The sequence below is a fragment of the Solanum verrucosum genome, unplaced genomic scaffold, assembly GCF_900185275.1.
Source record: "Solanum verrucosum unplaced genomic scaffold, falcon-dt-bn FXZP01000094.1, whole genome shotgun sequence".
NCBI lineage: Eukaryota > Viridiplantae > Streptophyta > Magnoliopsida > Solanales > Solanaceae > Solanum > Solanum verrucosum.
In genome coordinates this window covers 2,806,310-2,830,330 of record NW_026019970.1, presented here as the reverse complement: position 1 = coordinate 2,830,330, position 24,021 = coordinate 2,806,310, and the positions used below count along the sequence as shown (strand labels likewise).

Sequence of the window (24,021 nt, the reverse complement as noted above, 5' to 3'; positions counted from 1 at the left end):
ATATTTTATGAATAATTTTAAATATATATATGTTTTCATCAAAATTTATTTATTATTTATTTATGAAAGGAAAAAAACCGAAGAGTGAGCATTATTTTGTTAGTTTCATGTATATGAGTGTCTATAATAGTTTTTGGGAACTGAGAGTCTCTTCCGTGCACTTTTGAGTTTTATTCACATTAAATTCAGTAATCAAAGGTTCTATAATTCTGGTTGTTCTAACTACTTTTTTTTTTTTTAATGAATCATTTCTTCATTTTTCATATATAATTAATAACCAAATCAGAATCAATAACAATTAAATCGATAAATATATATTATATTATATTTTAATAAGGCTAAATTAGAAATAGATTAAATAGATTTAATCTTAATTTTTATCAATAACCGATAACCCTCCCAACTGATATTATGATTCTTTTTGACATAGTAGTGATTTTGACATCTTTCTACCACTTTTTATTATGGAATGTGTCGAAGGTACACCTTCTACAGTTCAATTAATTTTACTATAGACAATTATTTATATTGAACTCTAGTAAATTAATCAATGTATTACTACTAAACTACTACTAACAATTTTCTCTCTTCTAGACTAGAGAAGATTTAATAATATGCATTGAATGTGTGCAACTATTTTTAACTCCATATAACAAGATTACTTAATGTCAATCCAAGTAATTATTATTATTATCTTTAATAAATGCATATTCTTAACTTGAACATTCCATTATTATAGTTTAACATTATGTATATAGTGTGGTCCATATATATAACAAGATTTTTTTAAAAGTACTCTCTCCGCCTATTTTTAATTGTCATGATTACATTTTTCAGAATCAAATGATAAGAACTTTGACTGACATTTTACGATGTATTTTTCATCGTACTGATATGTAAAAATTGCAATTTATAGTACTTTTCATATAGCTTTTGAATATCTAAATTTTATGTTTAACTATAAATTAATGTAATCTAATTTAAATTGAAAATTAATCAAATAATTGACTTTTGAAAAATACAACTAAAAATGAACAGAAGGAATAGTAAGTAGGCGTTTGGCCATGCGATACCATATCACGATATGGTATCGTGAGATGGAATCAGCGTTTGGACATGTGATTTTACGTTGATTCCATATCATGAGATGTGATTCCATATTCTCCACAAACCATGATATGGAATTATATGGGAATTCCATATCATGATTTGAGATATTTAAATACAAAAATTGATCCACGAGTTTATATTTTGTTAAAACAACCCCACATTTATATCTACTAACCATTTATTTCATATGTAAATAAAATTTATAATCACATCATTACTTTTTAAAATTTATTATTCTCACCGACATAAAATTTATTATTGACCAACAAATGACTCAAAGTAACAATGTTGGTTCGTCTTCTCGGTCACATGATCGAGAAATGCAAGTTCAACGTGAGGAAATTATCCGTACTATGTGGGAAGATTATATTAAAGACTAGTACACTACAATTTATGTTTAATTTTTTTTTATTAAATTAAAGCTAGATGAAACAATTACTTAAGTGGAGAACAAATAAATTTGTAATAATTTATCATGAGATTTTACAAATTTTTATTTATTTGATAAGATTGAATAAACAATTGGAGTTATTTTAATAGTCTTACAACTTACGAAATTTTTATGTTTATGAGAAAATATACAACACAAAAATTCGATATTGCATATCCAAACAAACTTCAATTTCATCTCATGATACCATATAATGATTTCATATCATAATTTCATATCGCATGGTCAATGGGCCCTAAATATAGAGGAAAGAAAAAAAAAAAGGCAGCAAATCATTAAAAGGAATCCGTTTTCTTTGCGCGTCCAATAATTAATGCTTAACAAAAAGGAAAGCAAAATAAATACAAAATGAAGGCGTATATGACTTGAATATGAGCTGGCATAGCATCTGCATGTGGGCAAAATTGTAATTGGAAGCCCAAGCCCACTTCCAAACCGTGTAGTCAATTTATGAGTGCACATCACCGATTTGATTTATCAGTTTTTAATTTGTGATCACATTTAATTAAATGTATAGTGTTATAAAATCATTGAATTGTGAATGTTTCTTTTCATCAATAACATAAAGGAATGAACCTATTTAATATAAGACTTAAAGTTGTGCTAACGTATTTGGTTAAAGGATGTAAAAGGGTATTTTCTAAATCCTATAAAAGGGTAGTCTTTTCACCCTTATGAAACACACATTGAAGAGATTAAAATAAGGCTCTCAATTTTATATTTTTCATCATACTTTGCCTTACTTTCTTGTTTAAGTATTCTTGCATTTGCCTCATGTTTTACAACACGTTATCAGCACGAGTCTCTAACCAACTGAGACCTACTTAATTTGAAATTAATTCGTAAAAGTTAATCAACTTTCTTTTAGAGTCAGGTATACATTTATGTGTTTATAACATCTCTAATAGAACTTGCATAAATCTTTGATCCGTAATTTAATTACTGCATATATAACTTGCTTTAGGTATTATTATAATACTTTACTAGGCATAATAATCAATACGTTTCAGGTTTATATTTTTATGTTGTTTATATGCTACTAACTTATAACTCTAAATTAAATAGTAGGAAATGTGATAACATGCTAGTTAGAAGACTTGTAAATATTTTCTTGTCATAAATTTATGATAAATATTTATGTGTCATAAAGAGAGTAGTATTATATTAAATATGACTTGAAAAACTTACAAAAGTTTGACGTTAATAACTATTGAAACTAGAAATAAATATTGGAAAATAATTAGAACATATATTAAAACTACTGTTTCATACTTTATGAGTTTACATGTTTTTGTAACATTCCATGTTCATGCATATAATATACTTTATACTAATTCTTAATCATTTGAAACATAAATTTATCTTTTATTATAAAGAAATCACATCATGTTATTAACTCAACTATTTTATGATAGTTTTCAACATGTCGAATTTGTCAAAGCTTGAATTTGTGGCACTTGACATTTCTGGAAAGAACTATTTGTCATGGGTACTTGATGCTGAAATTCACCTTACCTCTAAGGGTCTTGGTGATTGTATAATTGAAGGAAATAAAGCATCAAGTCAAGATAAAGCGAAAGCTATGATTTACCTTCGTCATCATCTTGATGAAAGCCTAAAGGTTGAATACTTAACAGTGAAAGATCCACTTGAATTGTGGATAGGTTTGAAAGGGAGGTATGACCACCTCAAGGCAATTGTATTGCCAAGGGATCGTTATGAGTGGATGCACTTACGATTTCACGATTATAAAATCGTAATTGAGTATAACTCTGTTGTATTTAGAATAACTTCCCAATTGAAATTATGTGGGGAAACTATAAAAGATGAGGACATGTTGGAAAAGACACTAACTACTTTCCATGCCTCTAATATGATATTACAACAGCAATATCTTGAAAAAGGTTTTCAGAAATACTCTGAACTGATCTCGTGCCTTTTGGTGGCTGACCAGCATGAAGCCCGTCCCGCTGGAATGTTCCATTACCGAGGCACACGGGATAGAAGCACACGGCCAGTCTGAAATAAGACAAAATAATCGGGGCAACGAAAATGTGTGTGGGCGTGGCAAGGGAAAAAGACAATATAATAATCGTCGATGTGGTGGTCATAACAAAAGAGAAGACAATATAGGTTCTCAAAATAATCCATCTAAAGGAAAGGGCGATCACTGTCATCATTGTGGCCTTAAAGGTCATTGGAAGAATGAATGTCGAGCACCTAAGCATTTTGTCAGGTTGTATCGGAATTCCTTCAAAAGAAAAGGAAAGAAAGGTGGTGCCTCCTCTTCTAATACCCAGGTGGAGTCACATTTGAATCTCAAGGATGATGCTCAAGCAGAATCTTCTCAAAAATATGATGAGAATATTGAGGCAAATTTAGCATTGAAAGATGATTCTTTTCATGGGCTCGATGATATTACTCATCTAGAAACTGAGGGCTTATTTGGGGATCGCAACTGAAGATTGATAATTCAACTAGAAAATAAATAATGTCGTTATGCGTTTTTAATGTATTACTTATAGTTCATGTACTTAAATTTTCTTTTGTTAAGTTTCGTACTTCTTATTATGTATTTTTATTTTTATGAAGATAAATAAAATTTTCCAGTCTTCAGTTGGATCCAAGATGAATAATGGAGATATGTGCCTTCTGGACAGTTCCACAACTCATACAATACTAAGAGAAAAGAAATATTTCTCTCATTTGGTAATGAAAAAGGCATATGTTAATACAATATCCGGTAGTACAAAATTGATTGAGGCTCTGGAAGAGCGGCCTTATTACTACCTGGAGGAACAATATTAATAATTAATAATGCATTGTATTGTAGTAAGTCTCAAAGAAACTTATTAAGTTTCAAGGTTATTCGCCAAAATGACTATCATGTTGAGACTGCAAATGAAGGAAAAGTGGAATACCTTTACATCACTATGATAAATGCGGAGAAAAAAATTGTGCATGAAAAATTGTCTGCACTTTCTTCTGAATTGTACCATACAAATATTGGTACGGTTGAATCACATGCCGTGGTAAATAAGGTTTACTGATTCTAATGATTTTGTCATTTGGCATGACCAGTTGGGCCATCCCGATTATAATATGATGCGCAGAATAATTGAGAATTTACATGGGCATACTTTGAAGAACCAAAATGTTCTTCATTCAAAGGAATACTCTTATGTTGCTTGTTCACAAGGAAAGTTGATTACCAAACCATCAACGACTAAGGTTGGAGTGGAATCTCCCGCATTTTTTAAACGGATACATGGTGATATATGCGGGCCTATTTACCCTGCATGTGGACCATTTAATTATTATATGGTCTTGATAGATGCATCTACAAGATGGTCTCATGTGTACTTATTATCAACTCGCAATACGACTTTTGCAAGGTTGTTGGCTCAAATAATAAGGTTAAAAAGCACAATTTCCAGATTATGCAATAAAAATAATTCGTCTTGATAATGTTGGTGAGTTTACATCTCAGGCATTTAATGATTATTGCTTATCCACTGGAATAACAGTTGAACATCTTGTTGCACATGTTCATACTCAGAATGGTTTAGCAGAGTCATTGATTAAACGTCTTCAATTGATAGATAGACCATTGTTGATGAGAACAAAGTTGCCTATTTCGGTTTGGAGGCATGTTATTTTGCATGCAGCGGCACTTTTGCGTATAAGGCCAACTAGTTATCATGACATCTCCCCATTACATTTGATTTTTGGTCAGGAGCCAAGCATTTCCCATCTTAGAATCTTTGGTTGTGCGGTATATGTTTCAATTGCTCCACCACAATGCACAAAGATGGGTCCCCAATGAAGGTTAGAGATATATGTTGGGTATGAATCTCGTTCTATTATAAAATATTTGGAACCTAGAACTGGAGATTTATTTATGACAAGGTTTGTTGATTGTCATTTTGATGAATCAGTATACCCAACATTAGGGGGAGAACAAAAGCAGTTGGAAAATGAGATAGATTGGAATTCACTTTCACTGTCTCATGTAGACCCTCGAACAAATCAATGTAAGCAAGAAGTCCAAAAGATAATTTATTTGCAGGATATTGCAAATCAACTACCGGACGCGTTCACTAACCTTCCACGGGTTACTAAATCATATATCCCAGCTGCTAATGCTCAAGTTCGAGTTGATGTCCCGATAAGACAAAATGTTAAGGCAAATGAGTCTGGACCACATTTAAAACGTGGTAGACCAATTGACTCCAAGGATAAAAATCCTCGGAAAAGGAAAGGAATAAATGATCAAGATGATCATAATATGGAGGCAATTGCTCATGAAGAGCTCCGAGACATAATAAATGATGACACCAAAGAGGAGGTCCATGGACCTGAAAATAATGAGAATGAGGACATCTCTATAAATTACATCTCGATGAGAAAAAGGTGGAATCGAAATAATATTGTGGTGGATAATATTTTTGCCTATAATGTTGCAGTTAAAATAATGCAACAAGATGAAAATTTGGAACCAATATTTGTCAATGAATGTAGACAGAGAATTGATTGGCTAAAATGGAAGGAAAGAATTCAAACATAATTGGCTTCACTTGAAAAACGTGAAGTTTTTGGATCAATAGTTCAAACCCTTGAAGGTGTCAAGCCAGTTGGGTACAAGTGGATTTTTGTGTGAAAACGCAATGAAAATAGTAAAGTCGTAAGATATAAAGCACGACTTGTGGCACAAGGATTTTCGCAAAGGGCTAGCATTGATTTTGAGGAGACATATTCTCCTGTGGTAGATGCAATTACCTTCAGGTATCTAATAAATATGACAATTCATGTAAAGCTAGAAATGCATCTAATGGATGTTGTCACAACCTATTTATATGGCTCACTAGACTACAATATTTTTATGAAAATCCCCGAAGCACTCAAAGTGCCTGAAGCATATGAAAATTCAAAATAAAGTTGTTCAATAAAGCTTCAGAAATTCTTATATGGATTGAAACAATCAGGGCGAATGTGGTATAATCATCTTAGTGAATATTTGCTAAATGAAGGGTATAAGAATGACCCTATTTGTCCTTGCATTTTTATACGAAGGTCAAAATCTGAATTTGTAATAATATATGTTATGTTGATGACTTGAACATCATTGGAACTCCGGAAGAGCTTTCAAAAGTTGTTGAGTGTTTGAAGAAAGAATTTGAAATGAAAGATTTTGGAAAGACAAAATTTTGTCTTGGCCTTCAAATTGAACATTTGGTAAATGAAATATTTATCCATCAATCAACATATATTGAAAAGATTTTGAAGCGATTTTACATGGATAAATCACACCCATTGACTACCCCGATGGTTGTGATATCTCTTGACATAAATAAAGATCCATTCCGACCTCAAGAAAAGGATGAAGAGCTTCTTGGTGCTAAAACTCCATATCTTAGTGCTATTGGGGCACTAATGTATCTTGCTAATAATATCCGACCAGATTTTTGCAGTAAGTTTATTGACGAGATTCAGCCATGTCCAACAAGAAGACATTGGAAATGTTTTAAGCATATATTCAGATATCTTCAAGGAACAATTGATATGGGATTGTTGTATTCTAATGCATCCAAGTCAGAATTGATCGGTTATGCAGATGCAGGATATTTGTCTGACCCACATAAAGCTCGATCTCAGACAGGCTATTTATTCATATATGGAGGTACAACTATATCATAACGTTCGATGAAGCAAACAATAGTTGCTACTTCTTCAAATCATGCAGAGATAATAGCCATTTATGAAGCCAGTCGAGAGTGTGTATGGTTGAGATCAATGACTCAATACATTTTGCAATTATGCGGTCTTTCTGTGCAAACAAAGACTACAACAATACTATATGAAGATAATGTTGCTTGCATCGCTCAATTAAAGGAAGGATATATAAAAGGAGACCAGACAAATCATATTTCACCTAAGTTCTTTTTCACGCATGATCTTCAACAAAATGGTGAGATAAATGTTTAGCAGATTCGTTCGAGTGAGAATCTTGCAGATTTATTCACTAAGGCATTGCCAACGTCAACATTTGAGAAGTTAAGATATAAGATTGGAATGTGTCATCTCCGAGATATCAAATAAAGTTTTCATTAGGGGGAGTAAAATACGCGTTGTACTCTTTTTTCCTTAGCCAAGGTTTTGTCCCATTGGGTTTTCCTGGTAAGGTTTTTAATGAGGCAACACTCAAGGCGTATTACAAGATGTATGTACTCTTTTTCCTTCACTAGGCTTTTTCCCACTGGATTTTCCCTAGTATGGTTTTAACGAGGTACAATATATATAAACATTCAAGGGGGAGTGTTATAAAACCATTGAATTGTGGATGTTTCTTTTCATCAATAACATAACGTAATGAACCTATTTAATGTAAGACTTAAAGTTGTGCTACATATTTGGTTAAAAGATGTAAAAGGGTGCTTTCTAAATCATATAAAAGGGTAGTCTTTTCACCCTTATGAAACACACATTGAAGAGATTAAAATAAGGCTCTCAATTTTATACTTTCCATCACACTTTGCCTTACTTTCTTGTTTAAGTATTTTTGCATTTTCCTCTTGTTTTACAACATATAGAAATTTATTATTAATTTTTTTATTTTTAAACCCTAAACCCTATATTTAATTTTCATTTAATTATGTGTGTTCATAAATTAAAAATTGATAATACATATATATATATAAGAAAAATAATAGCAAAAGTTAAAGTGCAATATAAATTTCATATTAATCATTTTTTTAAAGATAAAATTGCTCGAATAATTCCTTCTAAAAAAATTCATAAAATAAATTACGAAAGTAATATTAATTTTTTTTATCTTTGTCACAATTAAAATTTAAAATTGAAAATAGAAAAAATAATAAATATCATAATAAAGAGGCAAAATAGCTAGTTTGTATTACTCCCTCTGTCCACTTTAAATTGTCATGTTGCTCTTTTCGAAAGTCAATTTGACTTAGTTTCAAAGTTAAGTTAGATTACATTAATTTGATATTTTAAATAAAATATTTAGATATTCAAAAACTATACGAAAAGTACTATAAATTTCAATTTTTTTACATATCAATATGATGAAAAATGCATCATAAAATGTTAGTCAAAGTATTATCATTTGATTCTAAAAAAAGGAAACTATGACAATTAAAAGTGGACGGAGGTAATAGTACTTACTAATGAAATTACAACTACTAAAGTTTTAGGAAATAGAATTGATAAAATATTTAAAATTATTGTTATTATATAATTAAAGGTAAAATAATCAAAACCATAAAATTGCAAACCAAAACAAGACGATATTTAGCCGATTAATCCAATACTAATACATAATTAATATTCAGTAGTGTCTTTTGTCGATTCGATTTTGAATTAAAACTTATTTTTTCGGAAGTCAAACCTAAGCCCTATGGAAGTAGATTTACCCAAAACCACTCGGCCACCCGACCCGACCCGACCGAAATACTCGTCCTCTTCACACGCTTTTATTGGTTTATTAATATCTTTCTCAAATAATAATTACAATTATTTTTTCTATATTATTGGTTATTTTTAAATATTTATTTGTAAAATCATTAAAAGTTCTACTTTTGCTTATTTTCTTAGTAATAAAATTATTTATGAAAAAAGGGCAAATTACAGAAATCACATACTTTTAAGGCAAAATTACAATCTATCCCTTAAAAGTTTATAATTACAGAAATTCCTCAAACGGATACAATAATATAAGCGCTGATACATTAATCTGATGCGTGAGATACATTAATCGTTAAGTAAGATACATTACATTTTATACATGATACACTAATCTAATGTACATTTTATACATGATACACTAATCTGATGCGTGAAAATGATGGATTTTGGAGTTTTGTAAAACTTATAGGGGATAATGGTAATAAGTAAACTAAAAGGTGGGATTTATGTAATTAATCCAAAAAATTGGTTTAAGAGATGAAATTATAAAATTGAATATACACGCCCTAGAAATTCGTGAGACTTATATCCCGTGTCTCTGAGATTACGCCTCTCTCCGCAATATAAAATGTCTCACCTAACGCCCCAACTTTTTAAAACACTTGATTCTTACCAAATCCAGAAGAAAAAAAATAGAAGATTGCGAGAATAACGCCGAGAAGGGTTGAGATTAGCACTTTTACTAAGCAATTAAAATTGGGATGGGAGAAAGATTTTTTTAAAACAAAAGTGGACATTATTCCAAAAATAATGATTGTTGTTCTAGCATATTAAAGTTTATGCTTTTTGAATGAAGTTATTCTTCAAACAAAAGTAGACCTCATAATATATGGGTGTCCCCTTGTTTGGTTGCCCCAATAATTATATATATCCCTCATTCTTTTCTATAATAAGTTATTTATCATCCTCTTCAATATCATGTTACTATGATGTGCAAAACAAAACAAAAAATAGAATTGATATTTTATATTATATTATATTTATGACCTATAAGTATAGTTAATGATTTATTATTTGTAAAATTATCTCTTTGAAATAATATTATTCAAATATTTTATATTTTATAATAATAAAAAAGTAGCCTATTATTGATATTTTATGGGAGATATCATTTTAATAAATTTGTTAAGTTCCGAAGAGAAATTTGGAACATAAAAAACTCTTGAAAACTTGGAATAGGAGAAATTAAAAGGTGAAATTTGGAGATTTTTTGTGTTATTCTTGTTTTCCACACAGTCTACCTTATTAATTTTGTAATTAATCTTATGGTGGTTTATAATCAATAACAATCCAATAAAATCTAATATCCATATTGGTATTAGGTACTCGTCCCTAATTACTTGTCCACTTTTAAATCGATACACCTATTAAGAAAATAATTATTGATATAACGAGGTTACCATTTTACCCCTATTAATTATGAAGTGGATGAATTAAAAACTTAAGGTTTTCAAGAAGTTCTATATTTTTCAAAGTAATTAATTGAGGGTATAATAGGTAAAAAAAATTGTCATTTCTTGATTTGTCAACATGAACAAATAATTAGAAACAATTTAAAAAATAAAAGCGGACAAGTAATTAGGGACGAAGGGAGTATACATGTATAAGAACTTTGGACAAATAAGATTATTATAGGAAAGTCTCATCGTATCTTTTTTTTTTACCCAAATGTTATTTCTTCAAATTTGAATTTCCGATGTAAAACACTAAAACTTCAAAGTAGTAACTTTAATATGGTGATAAATGTCCATAAATAAATGTATATGGTGATATTTGTTAACCACGTAGCTTAACATGATGTTTAATTTGATTTGTATATTATGCTAGTGATAATTAAAAGATATTAATATAAACTGTTTAACAAGATGCAAAATCCAAATTTAACAATATAGCTCAAACAAATGGATTCATGAGTTGAATTTAAGTCTCATCTTATTTATCTAATTTTTATCTGCTATCTATTATCGATGAGAGAAGACATATATTCTATGAAATTAGATAAAATATGTGAAATTTAACCTGAACATATATTACGATCGTAATTTAAAATATTTTACTTATATGTGATTTAAAATACTTAGAGAACTCACGTCCAAAATATCTATGAATTGATCCCAAAGAAATAAAAGGAGCCTGTTATTCCAATCTTCCAACGGTCTTGAAGGGACCACTTTTAGCAATTTATTTAGACTTTGGAGTTTACATCAACAAACAGATACATCAAAAGGAGATATAATTCACGAGTGTAATTTCAGAAACTTTTCTTCAAACTCACATGACCCATACTAATTTATTTTTTTCCTTCATCACAATACCTAATAATTCTAATTCCATAATTTATAGTTTTTTTTAAAAAAAAATTAGTCCCTCTGTGTTGATTTATTTGTCAGACTTTAACTTGACATAAAATTTTAAAAAGCAAAAAAAAAAATTAAATCTTATGATTTTAAATGATAAATACATGAAATGTATCAAAAAGTTATTTGATCTTATTCTATACCTTAAATATGTCATGTGAAAAGTTAAAATTAAAAAATTGTCAAAAAGAAAAAAAGGGTTTTTTTTATTTAAAATGGATGAAAAGGAAAGATCAAAATAAACAAATAGTAATGGAGGAATTTTTTTATATATAAACTTTGACAATATAATTTTTATATATTATTAAAATGCACAAAAAATTACTCTAGACATTGAAATTTTGTGGGGTACATGATGTGTTCAATTCGAGTTGAGACTCTACAAAGTGTGTTCAATTCTAATTAAAATTCTTAGAGGCTAGTCAACTCTAAACACTAGTTCATGCCTATATAAATGGTGCTATATTCCCTTGAAAAGACATAAAAAATCCACCGCAAATTCATTGAATATTCATAAACAGATCAAAATCTCAAAAATTCCACAAATTTATGGAATATTTATACAGAGATCAAAATCAATCATCTTAGATCGAGAAATACGTCACTAACGACCGACCCTCGAATTATCGATAAATCTTATGAGAATAGAATCCCGAGAGGAACAGATTTGTACCTACATTTTTCTATCGATAAATCATATTTTATTTGTGATAATTTATTTTTTATCACTTTAAAATTTGTTTACAAAATATATTAAGTAAGATGACTGACCTCAAATGCAAAGGATGACAAATAGGATAACTACTGACAAAACTTATTGAAAATTGTTATACTATCCATTATTATTATTTTTTTCTCAAATATTTGGAGAAGTGGGGATATTATAATTTTTTTATTTTTTATTTTTATTGAAAGGATATTTTAGTTCATTGCTAATCTTGCTTTGTAGATCTCTTTTCTCCAATAATAATGGGAAAAAAAGATAAATATATCCTCGAATTATCATAAATGGTATGCAGATATTCTTCGTCATATTTTTGGGATATTGGTGCCCCTGCCGTCCAAAACTAGAGCATATATACCCTTTATACTAACAGACATACACGTGTCATAATATTATCTGCCGATTAAATATCAGATCGACGAATAAGATTGCGCCACGTGTCCCTATTTAGTCTTCCGTTAGAGTGAAGGGCATATATGCTCTAGTTTTTAGACGGCAGGGGCATCAATGTCCCAATAGTATGACGGAGGGATCTGCATACCATTTTCGACAGTTCGGGAATATATTTGTCTTTTTTCCCATAATAATAACATATCTAATGAAATTTCACAAATTTTATCTGAAAAAATAGAATGTAGGTAGACTATACCTCTATCTTATAGAGATAAAAGATGTTTTTGAAGAATCTTCGATTGAAATAGATTCTTATTTTCCGCATTTTTAAATAAAAATAAATCATGTTAAAAACATATCGTCATTTAAACAATACTATAAGTAGCTTTACCAGCAATAAAATCAGTGAAAAGTGATTTTTTTTTTACCAGAAAATGGTTGAAAAAAGGTTGGATTTTTCTTTCAAGTCTCTGTGTCCCAACGGCTACCAACATTTTCACATTTTAGAGTGAGCGAGGGATAACTGTTTACCAGCTCCTAACACAACTAACTACATTTACTTGTTAACTACCAAAATCATCTAATTTTGGTTTAGTTAACAATAATCACAAAGTAAAGAAGTTTAATATTTTAAGTGCAATTTAATTTATTACTATAAATTATTAATTTATCTATCAAATCATCATATCCAACTTAATACAAGTCAATCAATTAATTTTATTTGACTCTAGAGTTCAGCAAATTACACTTGTAATATTATTATTTTTAAAATTATATCAGGTTAATATAAATCAAATAAAACGAATGTCATATAGTGAATAAATGTGTTTGTAAGCAAATTGAAAGACATTCCTTTCTTTATGGTGGGAAAGTAAAATATTGCGAAAAAAATAATCGTTTCTAAATGACTTTATAAATCGCAACCAATGAAATTATAATACGTATTATATTTTCTGTCATATGGACTCTACTAGAAGATATCGTTGATCCCTTGCAACATGTCCCTGTCATCCATCTTCTTCTTTTTTTATTCGGTATTTAGTAAATTTTTAGGTATGAAATATCAATATATCAGTGAATAAAATAGTTCTATTTTGTGAGAATATATTTCATTAATTTTGAGTATTTGAGAGGAATGATTTTCTTAAGGTATATTGTGTATTCAGTGAACTCAATTTTCTTCTTTGCAATATTATTTCTGTTTTATTGCATATTATATTTTTTTTATTAGTTGTAACTTTTGATTTTGAAAATGTATATTTTAAAGGGAAAAGGGCAAAAATACCCCATAACTTTGATTTATTGGTTGACTATTCCCTTATCGTTAAAATAAAGTTGTTCTTACCTCTATCATTACAAAACTTATTGTATGTGCCTCTCCTTGGACGGAAATTCTCAAATTAACAAAAATTAACTCGATTTTAATTAAAATTACTCAATTATCTATTTTAACCTAAATCGTATCCATTGTATTAAGAAAAGGGAAAGAAAGTCTGAAATAAATCCGAACTTTGACCGAAATTATTGTAACAATACCGAACTTTGAAAATGACCTTTTACCCCCTGCACTATTTAATAGTGTGTTTTAAAAAGTATATATGTGCTCATGTGGACATCATAAATATTGCATCATTATAACTAGTTTTGTGTCCATGTGGGCACATATATACCTTTAAAACACACTATTAAGTAGTACAGGGGGTAAAAGGTCCTCCATAAAGTTTGGAATCGTAACAACAATTTCAGCCAAATTAGAGTATTTTTCAGACTCTTTTCCCTAAAAATAAAATAAACGCATAACAATTAAATCTTCAAACCTCTCTTTGAGTTCGTCGTTTCTCCTATCACCACTTTCCCCTCCCAAAAATGCGAAGTGAATTCATGAGATCATGAAATTTCGTGTGACAGACCGAATGACTGATGCACAAACTGTCAAGACCAAGAAGAACAAGGATATGGCCAAGTTCAAGGTTTGCTTCTCTAGGTATCTTCATACACGCTATGTGTCCGACTTTGAGAAGACTGACAAATTGAAGCAATTACTTCCTTCATGTTTGAGCGTATAAGACGTGTGAAAAAATATTTATGTTTTTCTTATAGAGTTACAACGCAATGTAGAATTTGTAATTCAGTTCCGCCAATCTTCATTGATTGCTGCTCTCCAATCTTCATCTTCATCTCGTTCCTCCATTTCTATAACAAAACAAGTGTAGTGTTCTCCTGAAAAATCAGATTTCAAATTCACTGTATTGTTTCAATCTAATTTTCAAATTGAGTTTATGAAAATCACACCTATGTTTTCTTAAAAATTGGGTTAATTTTGATTGATTTGAAGATTTCCGTCCAAGGAGGGGCATGAATGATAAGTTTTGTAACGGTAGGGACAAGAACAACTTTATTTTAACAGAAAAGATATAAGTCAACCAATAAATTAAAATTGAAGAGGTATTTTTGACCCATTTCCATATTTTAAACTTTGTTGTTCTTATGAAGTTCCGCAAAATTATTATTCCAAGCATCTTATCTTAGTATTACAGATTGGACAATAGAACAATAACATACATTGAAACTGATAGAATAATATACTTCCTCTGTCTTATTTTATTTGACATATTTTTTTTAATTCATCTAAAAATCATCTTACTACAATTAAAAATAGTTAACTTTAAAATTTTTATTTTATTCCTAATAGAATAATTTATAACTACATAAATATTTAAAATAAAAAAATCTTTAAAACACCTTTTTAAATTAAATAATATCACCTAAAATGAAACAAAATGTATAGTTTTAACAAGAAAAATGACGAAAAGAGGAAATTTAGACTATGGGAATGGCGTTAAATCCGGCTTTATTGTAAAATGTAAACTATGGGAAATGTGGGACCACAGCAGGTGAGTGGGCCCACATCAATCTCTGGCAACTTCTTTTTGTTTTTTTTTAAGAGAAGCTATAATAGTAGGCTAGTAGCCCATGTTCTTATATTGACAGATTTTATGCAGCAGAGAAGGCACCATAATATGACACGTTAGTGCTCGTGGAATAATCAATCATTTAATCATATTCTACCTCTAAACTTACAACAAATCACACTTCTCCATATTCAATTCTTAGTACATTTTTTATAAATCCAGTAAGGTGACACTGCTTTATATGTATTCTTATTTTAATAATGAAAATAAATAAGTAAAATTGTTTTTATACGTGGGTAGTAATTATTGTGAATTTGTAATAATGATTATAAAAATAAACAATTGTTATTCGACATAATACATAAACATAACTCTTTACTTAGTTTTAGTTGACGCATATTATCTTTAATTTTGAGTGTGCACAAATAAACACTTAAACTTGCATAAAATTGAACAAAGAGACACATTCGTCCTACATGACGTTCTATAAAGTTGATTTTATTTGAATTTTATTTGATTTTACAAATTTAAGAATCAATTATTTTTAATTTAATTTTCATTTTGTAAAAGTTTTTTTTTAGAAGATGTCGAACCAAATTGAACCAAACCAATAAGTTACATTCATATATTTTTAATTATACATGCATAATATATCAATAATTTTATGAATAATTTTTAATCATCAAAATTTATTTATCATTTATTTATGAAAGGAAAAAAGCCGAAGAGTGAACATTTTTGTTAATTTCATGTATATGAGTGTCTATGATAGTTTTTGGAAAACTGAGAGTCTCTTCCGTGCACTTTTGGGTTTTATTCACATTAAATTCAGTAATCAAAAGTTCTATAATGACTATTTTTTTTTAATGAATAGTTTCTTTATTTTTCATATATGATTAATAACCAAATCAAAATCAATAACAACCAAATACATAAATATATATTGTATTATATTTTAATAAGGCTAAATTAGAAAGAGATTAAATTAATTTAATTTTAATTTTTATCAATAACATATAACCCTCCCAACTGATGTTATGATTTGGCCAAACACATATACAACCCCCTCTAGCTTGCCCTCATTTTTCATTTTGGCACTCCAACTTAGCCTCGTTCCATTTTAACTCTTAAACTTCATTTTTTATGTACCATTTTAACATGAAATACTATTTTTATGTTTTCTTTATTTTTATATATATTCTTCAATTGCAACTTCTTTTTTTCAATCGGCATGTGTCAGTTAATTTTAGTTTTAAAAAAATAAAAATTAACAAAAAATAATTTTTTAAAAAAATAATAATTTCCTTTTAAGAGTTTTATGTTTTTTAATGTGAAAAATAATCGACGAAATTATGTTGGTTTTCTTTCTTAAAAATCACCGACAATCTAACAAATTAAAATTAGTCGAGTTTTAATATTTTTTAGTAGTGTTATTAGCAATGAACAAGAGTCTTTTATACTCGTATTGAAGATGAGTTTTTTTATTCGTATTGATTTATATTAAAAATAAAAAGTGAGTATTTGCGTTAAATTTAGATAGCCTAGATGATAAGAAATAATAAATAAGTAGTGTTATTTAATTTAATTGAATGTTTAAGAAAGAAAATCAAAGAACTTTCGTCAATTTACTTTCATGCAAAAATACAGAGAAATCTCAAAAAATAATATTATTGTTTGAAAATTTTTATGTTCGTTTACGAATGTTTAATTTTTTTACGAAATTAACAGACATACGTCTATTTTTTTTAAAATAAAAATTTTCAATTGAAGAACATAAATAAAAAAAATCATAAAAATTAGTATTAGTGTTTATATGGTACAGAAAAAATAAAATTTAAGGATTAAAATGGAATAAGACTAAGTTGGAGTGCCAAAATGAAAAATGAAGGCAAGTTTGATGGGTTGTGTATGTGTTTGGGCTTTTTTTTTGACATAGTATTGATTTTGACATCTTTCTACCACTTTTTTATTATGGGATGTGTCGAAGGTACACTTTCTACAATTCAATTAATTTTACTAGAGACGGTTATTTATATTGAACTCTAGGAAGTTAATCAATGTATTACTACTAAACTACTACTAACAATTCTCTCCTCTAGACTAGAGTAGATTTAATAATATGCATTGAATGTGTGCAACTAATTTTTACTCCATATAACAAGATTACTTAAAGCCAATCCAAGTAATTATTATTATTATTAGCATTATTATCTTTAATAAATGCATATTCTTAACTTGAACATTTCATTATTATAGTTTAACATTATATATATAGTGTAGTGTCACGGACTTAGAGTCTCACTAATGTTTCGTGCAGTATTTGACAACTTACTCACGAATCTTTCACGATCTTGTAAACTCAAGTAAGCCCTTTGAAGTTAGACTGCTAAGAGAATGCAAAGAAAAACTTAGAGAATTTTGGAAGAAAGCTTTATATTGCTTGGAAAATTGCTTACAACTTGTTTGGTGCCTTGCAAATGAATGACACATCTATTTATACTACAACCTAGGGGTTAAAGTGTAATTAATATTTACTTTACAAGTTTCTAAAGTATTTACACTTTGGTCCCTTCTCTAGAATTCTCTACACATTTTAGGACTTTCCAAAGCTTTCTAAGAAAGCTTCTAAGTTATTCTAGAGTCTTCTTGAAAATTCTCTAGGGAATTCTAGAGTGTTCTACTAACCTCTCCACAATTCTAGATTCTTTCCCATTATTCCGGTGCCAAATTTGAACTGTGAAGTGGCGGGACGTAACAATAGTCCATGTATAACAAGTTTTTTTTTAAAAAAAAGTACTCCATTCGTTCATTCTTTTAGTTGTCATTATTTCTTTTTTTAGAGTCGAGCAATAAAAAAGTTTAATTAACATTTTATGATATATTTATTATCATATTGATATGAAGATATTACAATTTATAATATTTTTTGTATAATTTTTGAATATCTAATTATTTTTGTTTAAAATATCAAATTAATGTAATGTAATCTAATATTTTATAACTTTGAAAATTAATCAAATTAACTTTTGAAAAGTGTTATAGGAATGAAAGTATAGAGGGAAAAGAAAGAGTAGCCAATCATTAAAAGGAATCCGTTTTCTTTGCGCGTCCAATAATTAATGCTTAACCAAAAGGAAAGCAAAATAAATACAAAATGAAGGCGTATATGACTTGAATATGAGCTGGCATAGCATCTGCATGTGGGCAAAATTGTAATTGGAAACCCAAACCCACTTCTAAACCGTCTAGTCAATTTATGAGTGCCACGTCATCGATTCGATTTATGAGTTTTTAATTATCACACATAATTAAATGAATAGATATTTATTATTATTAATTTTTTATTTTTAAATATTTAATTTTCGTTTAATTATGTATGATTGATCACAAATTAAAAACTGATATATATAAAAGAAAAATAATAGCAAAAGTTAAAGTGCAATATAAATTTCTACATTAATCATTTTTTATTAAGATAAAATTAGTCGAATAATTTCTTCTAAAATCTCATAAATTAAATTACGAAAGCAATATTTATTTTCTATCTTTGTTACAATCAATTTAAAATTGAAAAGATTTAGAAAATAGTACTTACTAATGAAATTAGTTTACTAGTATTAAAATTTAGGAAATAGAATCCAATACTGATATTTTCTAAAGTCAAACCCAAATCCTATGGAAGTAAATTTACCCAAAACCCCTCTGCCACCCGACCCGACCCGCCCGAAATACTCGTCCGCTTCACACGCTTTTTCTCATCTCCAGCCCTCCATAAACTCGCTTTCCTACATTCTCTCTCTCTCTCTGCTAGGATTACAGTTTTCTCGCCTTTGCTTTCTCTCTCTTCACATCCAAAATCATCAAATTTTCAAGAATTGGGTTTCTTTGAATCTCAATAATCCACTCAAACAACAAAAAACAATTGAATTTGGGTTTGGGAATGCTGGAAGAAATCTATGAAAGAGTGATTTTCTCCTGCAAAATGTTGGGCCCTTTTACTGATTTCGCTCCTTTCTTTATACCCTTTTCAAAACCTATGTCTCATCGTTCTCTCATCGGTGGTAATCATACCTCTGCTCGTTTCTGTTCCCGGTAATCCATTCTTTTCAGAAAACCCCTCTTCTCTCCTCTCCAATTTTGGGTACCCATTCTTTTTTCTTCTTCTATATACTTGCAAAAAATTCGTTGTAGATATTCATTTTTGAAAAGTAAAAGGAGCGATTTTGATGGATCATAGTACGGGAAAACCGGGATTTTTTAGGAATGTTTTGGTACGTTTATGCCTTTTTTGTGTTGTGATTGTCTGTTGTCGGTTTGCTTATGTGGTGACTCTCAAAGGGGAAACTTGTGACCTCGGCGATTTTTGTTTCTTCTCTTTACCGGAAAATCTCAATGTTATTTCCGGCGTCGGACAGCTCGCTGGGTCTGTATCAGCGGTCATGACCACCGAAACTGCCGGAAAATCTGCTCCGGCGAAGCCCAAACTTCCCGATCTATGGGCGAACAAAGATTTCCAAAAGTCGGCCCAGTTTTATTCTTCGGTGTTTGAGGATCTTGTTGCGGAGGGTTTTTTGAACCCAAATTCGAAAACCCTTTGCGTTGAAACTCCGATGGGTGCTGATGTTTTTGCGTTGAGGGAAATTGGGGTTGCCGATTCCGTTGGGATTTACAAGAAAGGTTCAAAGCCTTTGGTGATTACAGGTAAAGCTGTTAAACAACCCTTTGAAGATGATACATTTGATTTCATATTTTCCGGTGCCGGAATGATAGATAAGTCACTTAAGCCGGGAGATTTCGCGGCGGAGATTTGCCGGACTCTGAAACCCGAAGGGTTTTTGGTTGTCCATACAGGTTCTAATGATACATACAGTTTCAATTCATTCCTTCATTTGTTTAATTGTTGTACATTGATTAAGTCTAGGAATATTGATGGTTTCGATTCGACTATTCGTGAGATTGTTATGAAAAAGGATGTATTTGTTGAAGAAAAAGTGAGTGATTCCAAGAACAATTGTCGTCATGTTCCCGATTATAAAATGAAACTGATTAAAAAAGCTGAGCCTTTGATTAAAGAGGAACCTAAGAAACCATGGATTACACTTAAGAAGAATGCACAGAGCATTAAGTACTTGTCGTCCATGGCGGATATTAGTTTTAAGCAGAGATATGTCTATGTTGATGTTGGTTCGAGGAGTTATGGTTCAAGCATTGTGAGTTGGTTCAAGAAACAGTATCCTAAGCAAAACAAGACCTTTGAGATATATGCTGTTGAGGCTGACAAGACTTTCCATGGGCAGTATAAGGAGAAGAAAGGGGTTACTTTGTTGCCATATGCAGCTTGGGTTAAGAACGAGACGTTGTCGTTTGAGATTAATCAAGATCCGGGTCATAAAGATGTGGCAAAAGGAAGAGGGATGGGAAGAATTCAACCTGTTGAATCTTCTAGTGAATCTGCAAGTGAGGTGGATGTAATCCAAGGTTTTGACTTTGCTGAATGGTTGATGAGCGCGGTGTCGGAGAAGGATTATGTGGTGATGAAGATGGATGTTGAAGGGACTGAATTCGATTTGATCCCGAGATTGATTGAAACAGGAGCAATTTGCTTGATTGATGAAGTGTTTCTTGAATGCCATTACAATAGGTGGCAGAAATGCTGCCCTGGGGAGAGGTCTTCAAAGTATCCGAATACGTATAGCCAGTGTTTGGATCTCTTCACTTCTCTAAGAGAAAGTGGAGTTCTTGTTCATCAATGGTGGTAATCATCAATAATACAGTCTAGTTTCCCTAGCTCTTTAGTTCTTATATATTTGTAGTTCTTACACAACAGGCCAAAAATTCTCTCCTTTACTTTAAATTTTCGTATGTATGTACTGTTTGCCCCATATAAAGAATTACGTTCAATGCGTTTGCTTCTACAACAACAATATTTGTGATTAAATACTGTGGCTTGAAGTTAAGCTCATCGAAGGATATTCCTCTCTCTTTCAATTCAAACAAGTTGAGCTTTTAATGGATTATGATGTTAGAATTTTTGTGCTAACACTTTGTTCCCCTTACCTCTTCTCTACTCAATAGTCTTCATCTTCATGTTTGTTCTTGTTCGACAATTCGTTTTTTTACACACTTGTTTGAAGAAATAAGCTTTGCTTGCTTCCTTCAATTGATTCCAGATTAGATAGTTGATTGAGAATGGAAAATGAATTCTTCCATGTTCCTGACTTGTTTGGTTGATATTACATTTGCCTAATTCCATTAACATTCGACTCATTATACATTATATATACACTGTTATATAGTATTTGATACATTAAATAAATATATGATCATTTTATTGTATTATCCCTTTCCCTATATAGTTACGTAAGAAATCCTTCTATTTTCAACTTCATTAATTTTAGCTCATCTGCATGCTCTGACCAACTTAAATAACATGGAAAATTGATGAGTGTCATTGAAGGTTGCTATCATGAAAATATATCGGTAAAAGATGATATTATGACAATATATAGGTATATTGTGGTTGTATACTGAGGAATATCTCACTGAAGGACTGAATCAGTTCTCCATGATACCAATCATATCAGTATATAGATACACCATGATGGTATTATAGAGGATTGAAGAGTGCCTCGTTGAAATATGATACCATGCCAATATATTTTTATCCTGTGATGATATATTAAGGGATTTCTCATTAAATAACCAAACTATAGCTTAGATATTTATTGATTTGATCAATTTTAACTCATTGTGGTTCATTTCACACCCCAATACATTTTGATATGCTTATAAGGAATCAAACGAAACCCTTTCATTAATTAGAAATTCCTTGGAGATGAAATGAAAGTAGTAATATGCATCGATTGGTCGATTTTATGTCTTAACGTTATGATTGATTAAATTTTAGTTTGTGAACCAGCTAAATCGATAATCAAATTAATAAAATATTTACTATATAAGACGGAGGTATGTACTAGCATATCTTTCTTAGGGAGTAGCAATGAAATATTTTGGACGTTGTGTGAGGCAACTAGTTAGTAATTAGAACTAGGTGGATGTTGTACCTGGCAAAGAGATCATCATTAATTTTCGGTGTAATTATCAAAGTTTGGTGCACATGGAGTTGTATAATTATGTCAACGAGATAAAAAAAGGGATCAATTAAGGGGCTTTGAAGCCTAATTAACGGATCTCCAAAATTTTCTTTAAAGTGAATATGAAAAAATAAAAATAAAGTAACATTACCCTTGTGTAATTGAAAAATATTAAGAATAAAATAGACATTAGCAAAATTGGAAGGTGCAAATGCGAAAATGAGGAAGTTGCTTTGACTACAAAACCATGTCTGTTTGTTGGAGCGAATTGGATGATCGGACCGAGGGATACCTTCCTCTTCCCCTTACTCTCCTTTCCCTAATATGAACCTTGAGTCATTAAAGCCTTTCTGACTAGGCCTGGCCTGATCGCCCTACACGACTGGCTTGACTTTTATATTTTGTTTTTTCAATCTCTAGTCAAATTGTTGGCTTCACTATTATTTGATGACCCATTATGTTATCATGAAACTTAGGTGTCACGTGGTATATAGTTTTTCATGTGGATGCATACATGATAAGAATGTTAGCATTTGTGGGAAGATTCAAGAGTATGTAAAGTTTCTTGAAAATACTTTAGAATATTTAGGAAGAATCATAAAAGGCCTTTGAGAATATTTTAGTCTGGTAGAGAATTCTAGAAAAAAGATTTATTTGTAAATATGTATGAACTTGTTTGATAATTGTTATTTAAATATCAGCCTCTAAGTGATCGAGAGTAGTGTAAATAGAGGGACATCCATTTGTAAAATCATCAAACAAAAATCAACCGAAGTTCTCAACGACATTCTTCATATCAATGATCTCTTGTGTTCTCTCTATCATTCTCTTAGTCATTTCTATAGTCTTGGGTTGACTTGACATAGCAAGATCATGAGCAAGTTGTCATGTATCACACCTGTGCTTAGTAAAAGACTTAAGCCAATGTGGTAGGCAAGGTTGCAACTAAGAGAATGACAAACGACGGAAAAATTAACGTTGCTAACATTCAAGCTAACGTTACCCATGCCGCCGACAAGAAGGACCATACCAAAAAGAGGAATGTTGCCACCAAGAACGAGAAGGTACCACTCGAGGTTGAGTCAAATGAAAGACTTACATTCCAAGAACCTTATACCACTCAGGCGAGCAAAGATGATGTGGAGGTCTTGCCTGAGGACATCTTGTTTGGTAGAGAGTGGTTCACAAAGGTTAATGCAGGGGTTGATGCAATTGAGATATTTAGCCAATGCTTTGGGAAAGTAGAAGGCACACTAAGCTATCTTGTGGCACATACTTTTGAGGAGATCGAAAACATTCGAAATGACTTGAATAGGTGTACACAGATGAAGATAGAGATGAGGCAGACCGTCATTATTTTAGAATGCAGAGACTCATGGAAGCGTTGAGCACTATCGATTTCATGAAGGAAAAAATAGAGACGCTCAAAGAGCAGGTTGATGTTGGGGTGACTAGGACAACTAGGAATTTGAAGAATCAAAACAAATGAACTATT

General features: G+C 30.4%; 3 protein-coding genes across 3 annotated transcripts; all 3 read left to right on the top strand.

Annotated features, from left to right (window-relative positions):
* The first annotated feature begins 6,886 nt into the window (after nucleotides 1–6,886).
* LOC125817132 (secreted RxLR effector protein 161-like) lies at nucleotides 6,887–7,258 on the top strand. Its single transcript, XM_049496699.1, has one exon. The coding sequence runs from the start codon at nucleotides 6,887–6,889 to the stop codon at nucleotides 7,256–7,258; it is 372 nt and encodes a 123-aa protein (XP_049352656.1).
* Nucleotides 7,259–14,409: 7,151 nt separating this feature from the next.
* Nucleotides 14,410–14,586, top strand: LOC125817048 (60S ribosomal protein L38-like). Its single transcript, XM_049496636.1, has one exon. The coding sequence runs from the start codon at nucleotides 14,410–14,412 to the stop codon at nucleotides 14,584–14,586; it is 177 nt and encodes a 58-aa protein (XP_049352593.1).
* Nucleotides 14,587–19,234: 4,648 nt separating this feature from the next.
* On the top strand, nucleotides 19,235–21,310 carry LOC125817022 (uncharacterized). Its single transcript, XM_049496610.1, has one exon. The coding sequence runs from the start codon at nucleotides 19,659–19,661 to the stop codon at nucleotides 21,189–21,191; it is 1,533 nt and encodes a 510-aa protein (XP_049352567.1). The 5' UTR covers nucleotides 19,235–19,658; the 3' UTR covers nucleotides 21,192–21,310.
* The last annotated feature ends 2,711 nt before the right edge of the window (nucleotides 21,311–24,021 follow it).

Bases quoted from the DNA above. Each gene is read 5' to 3' on its own strand.
- LOC125817132 (XM_049496699.1), top strand. From the start codon at position 6,887: ATGGTTGTGATATCTCTTGACATAAATAAAGATCCATTCCGACCTCAA.
- LOC125817048 (XM_049496636.1), top strand. From the start codon at position 14,410: ATGAAATTTCGTGTGACAGACCGAATGACTGATGCACAAACTGTCAAG.
- LOC125817022 (XM_049496610.1), top strand. From the start codon at position 19,659: ATGGATCATAGTACGGGAAAACCGGGATTTTTTAGGAATGTTTTGGTA.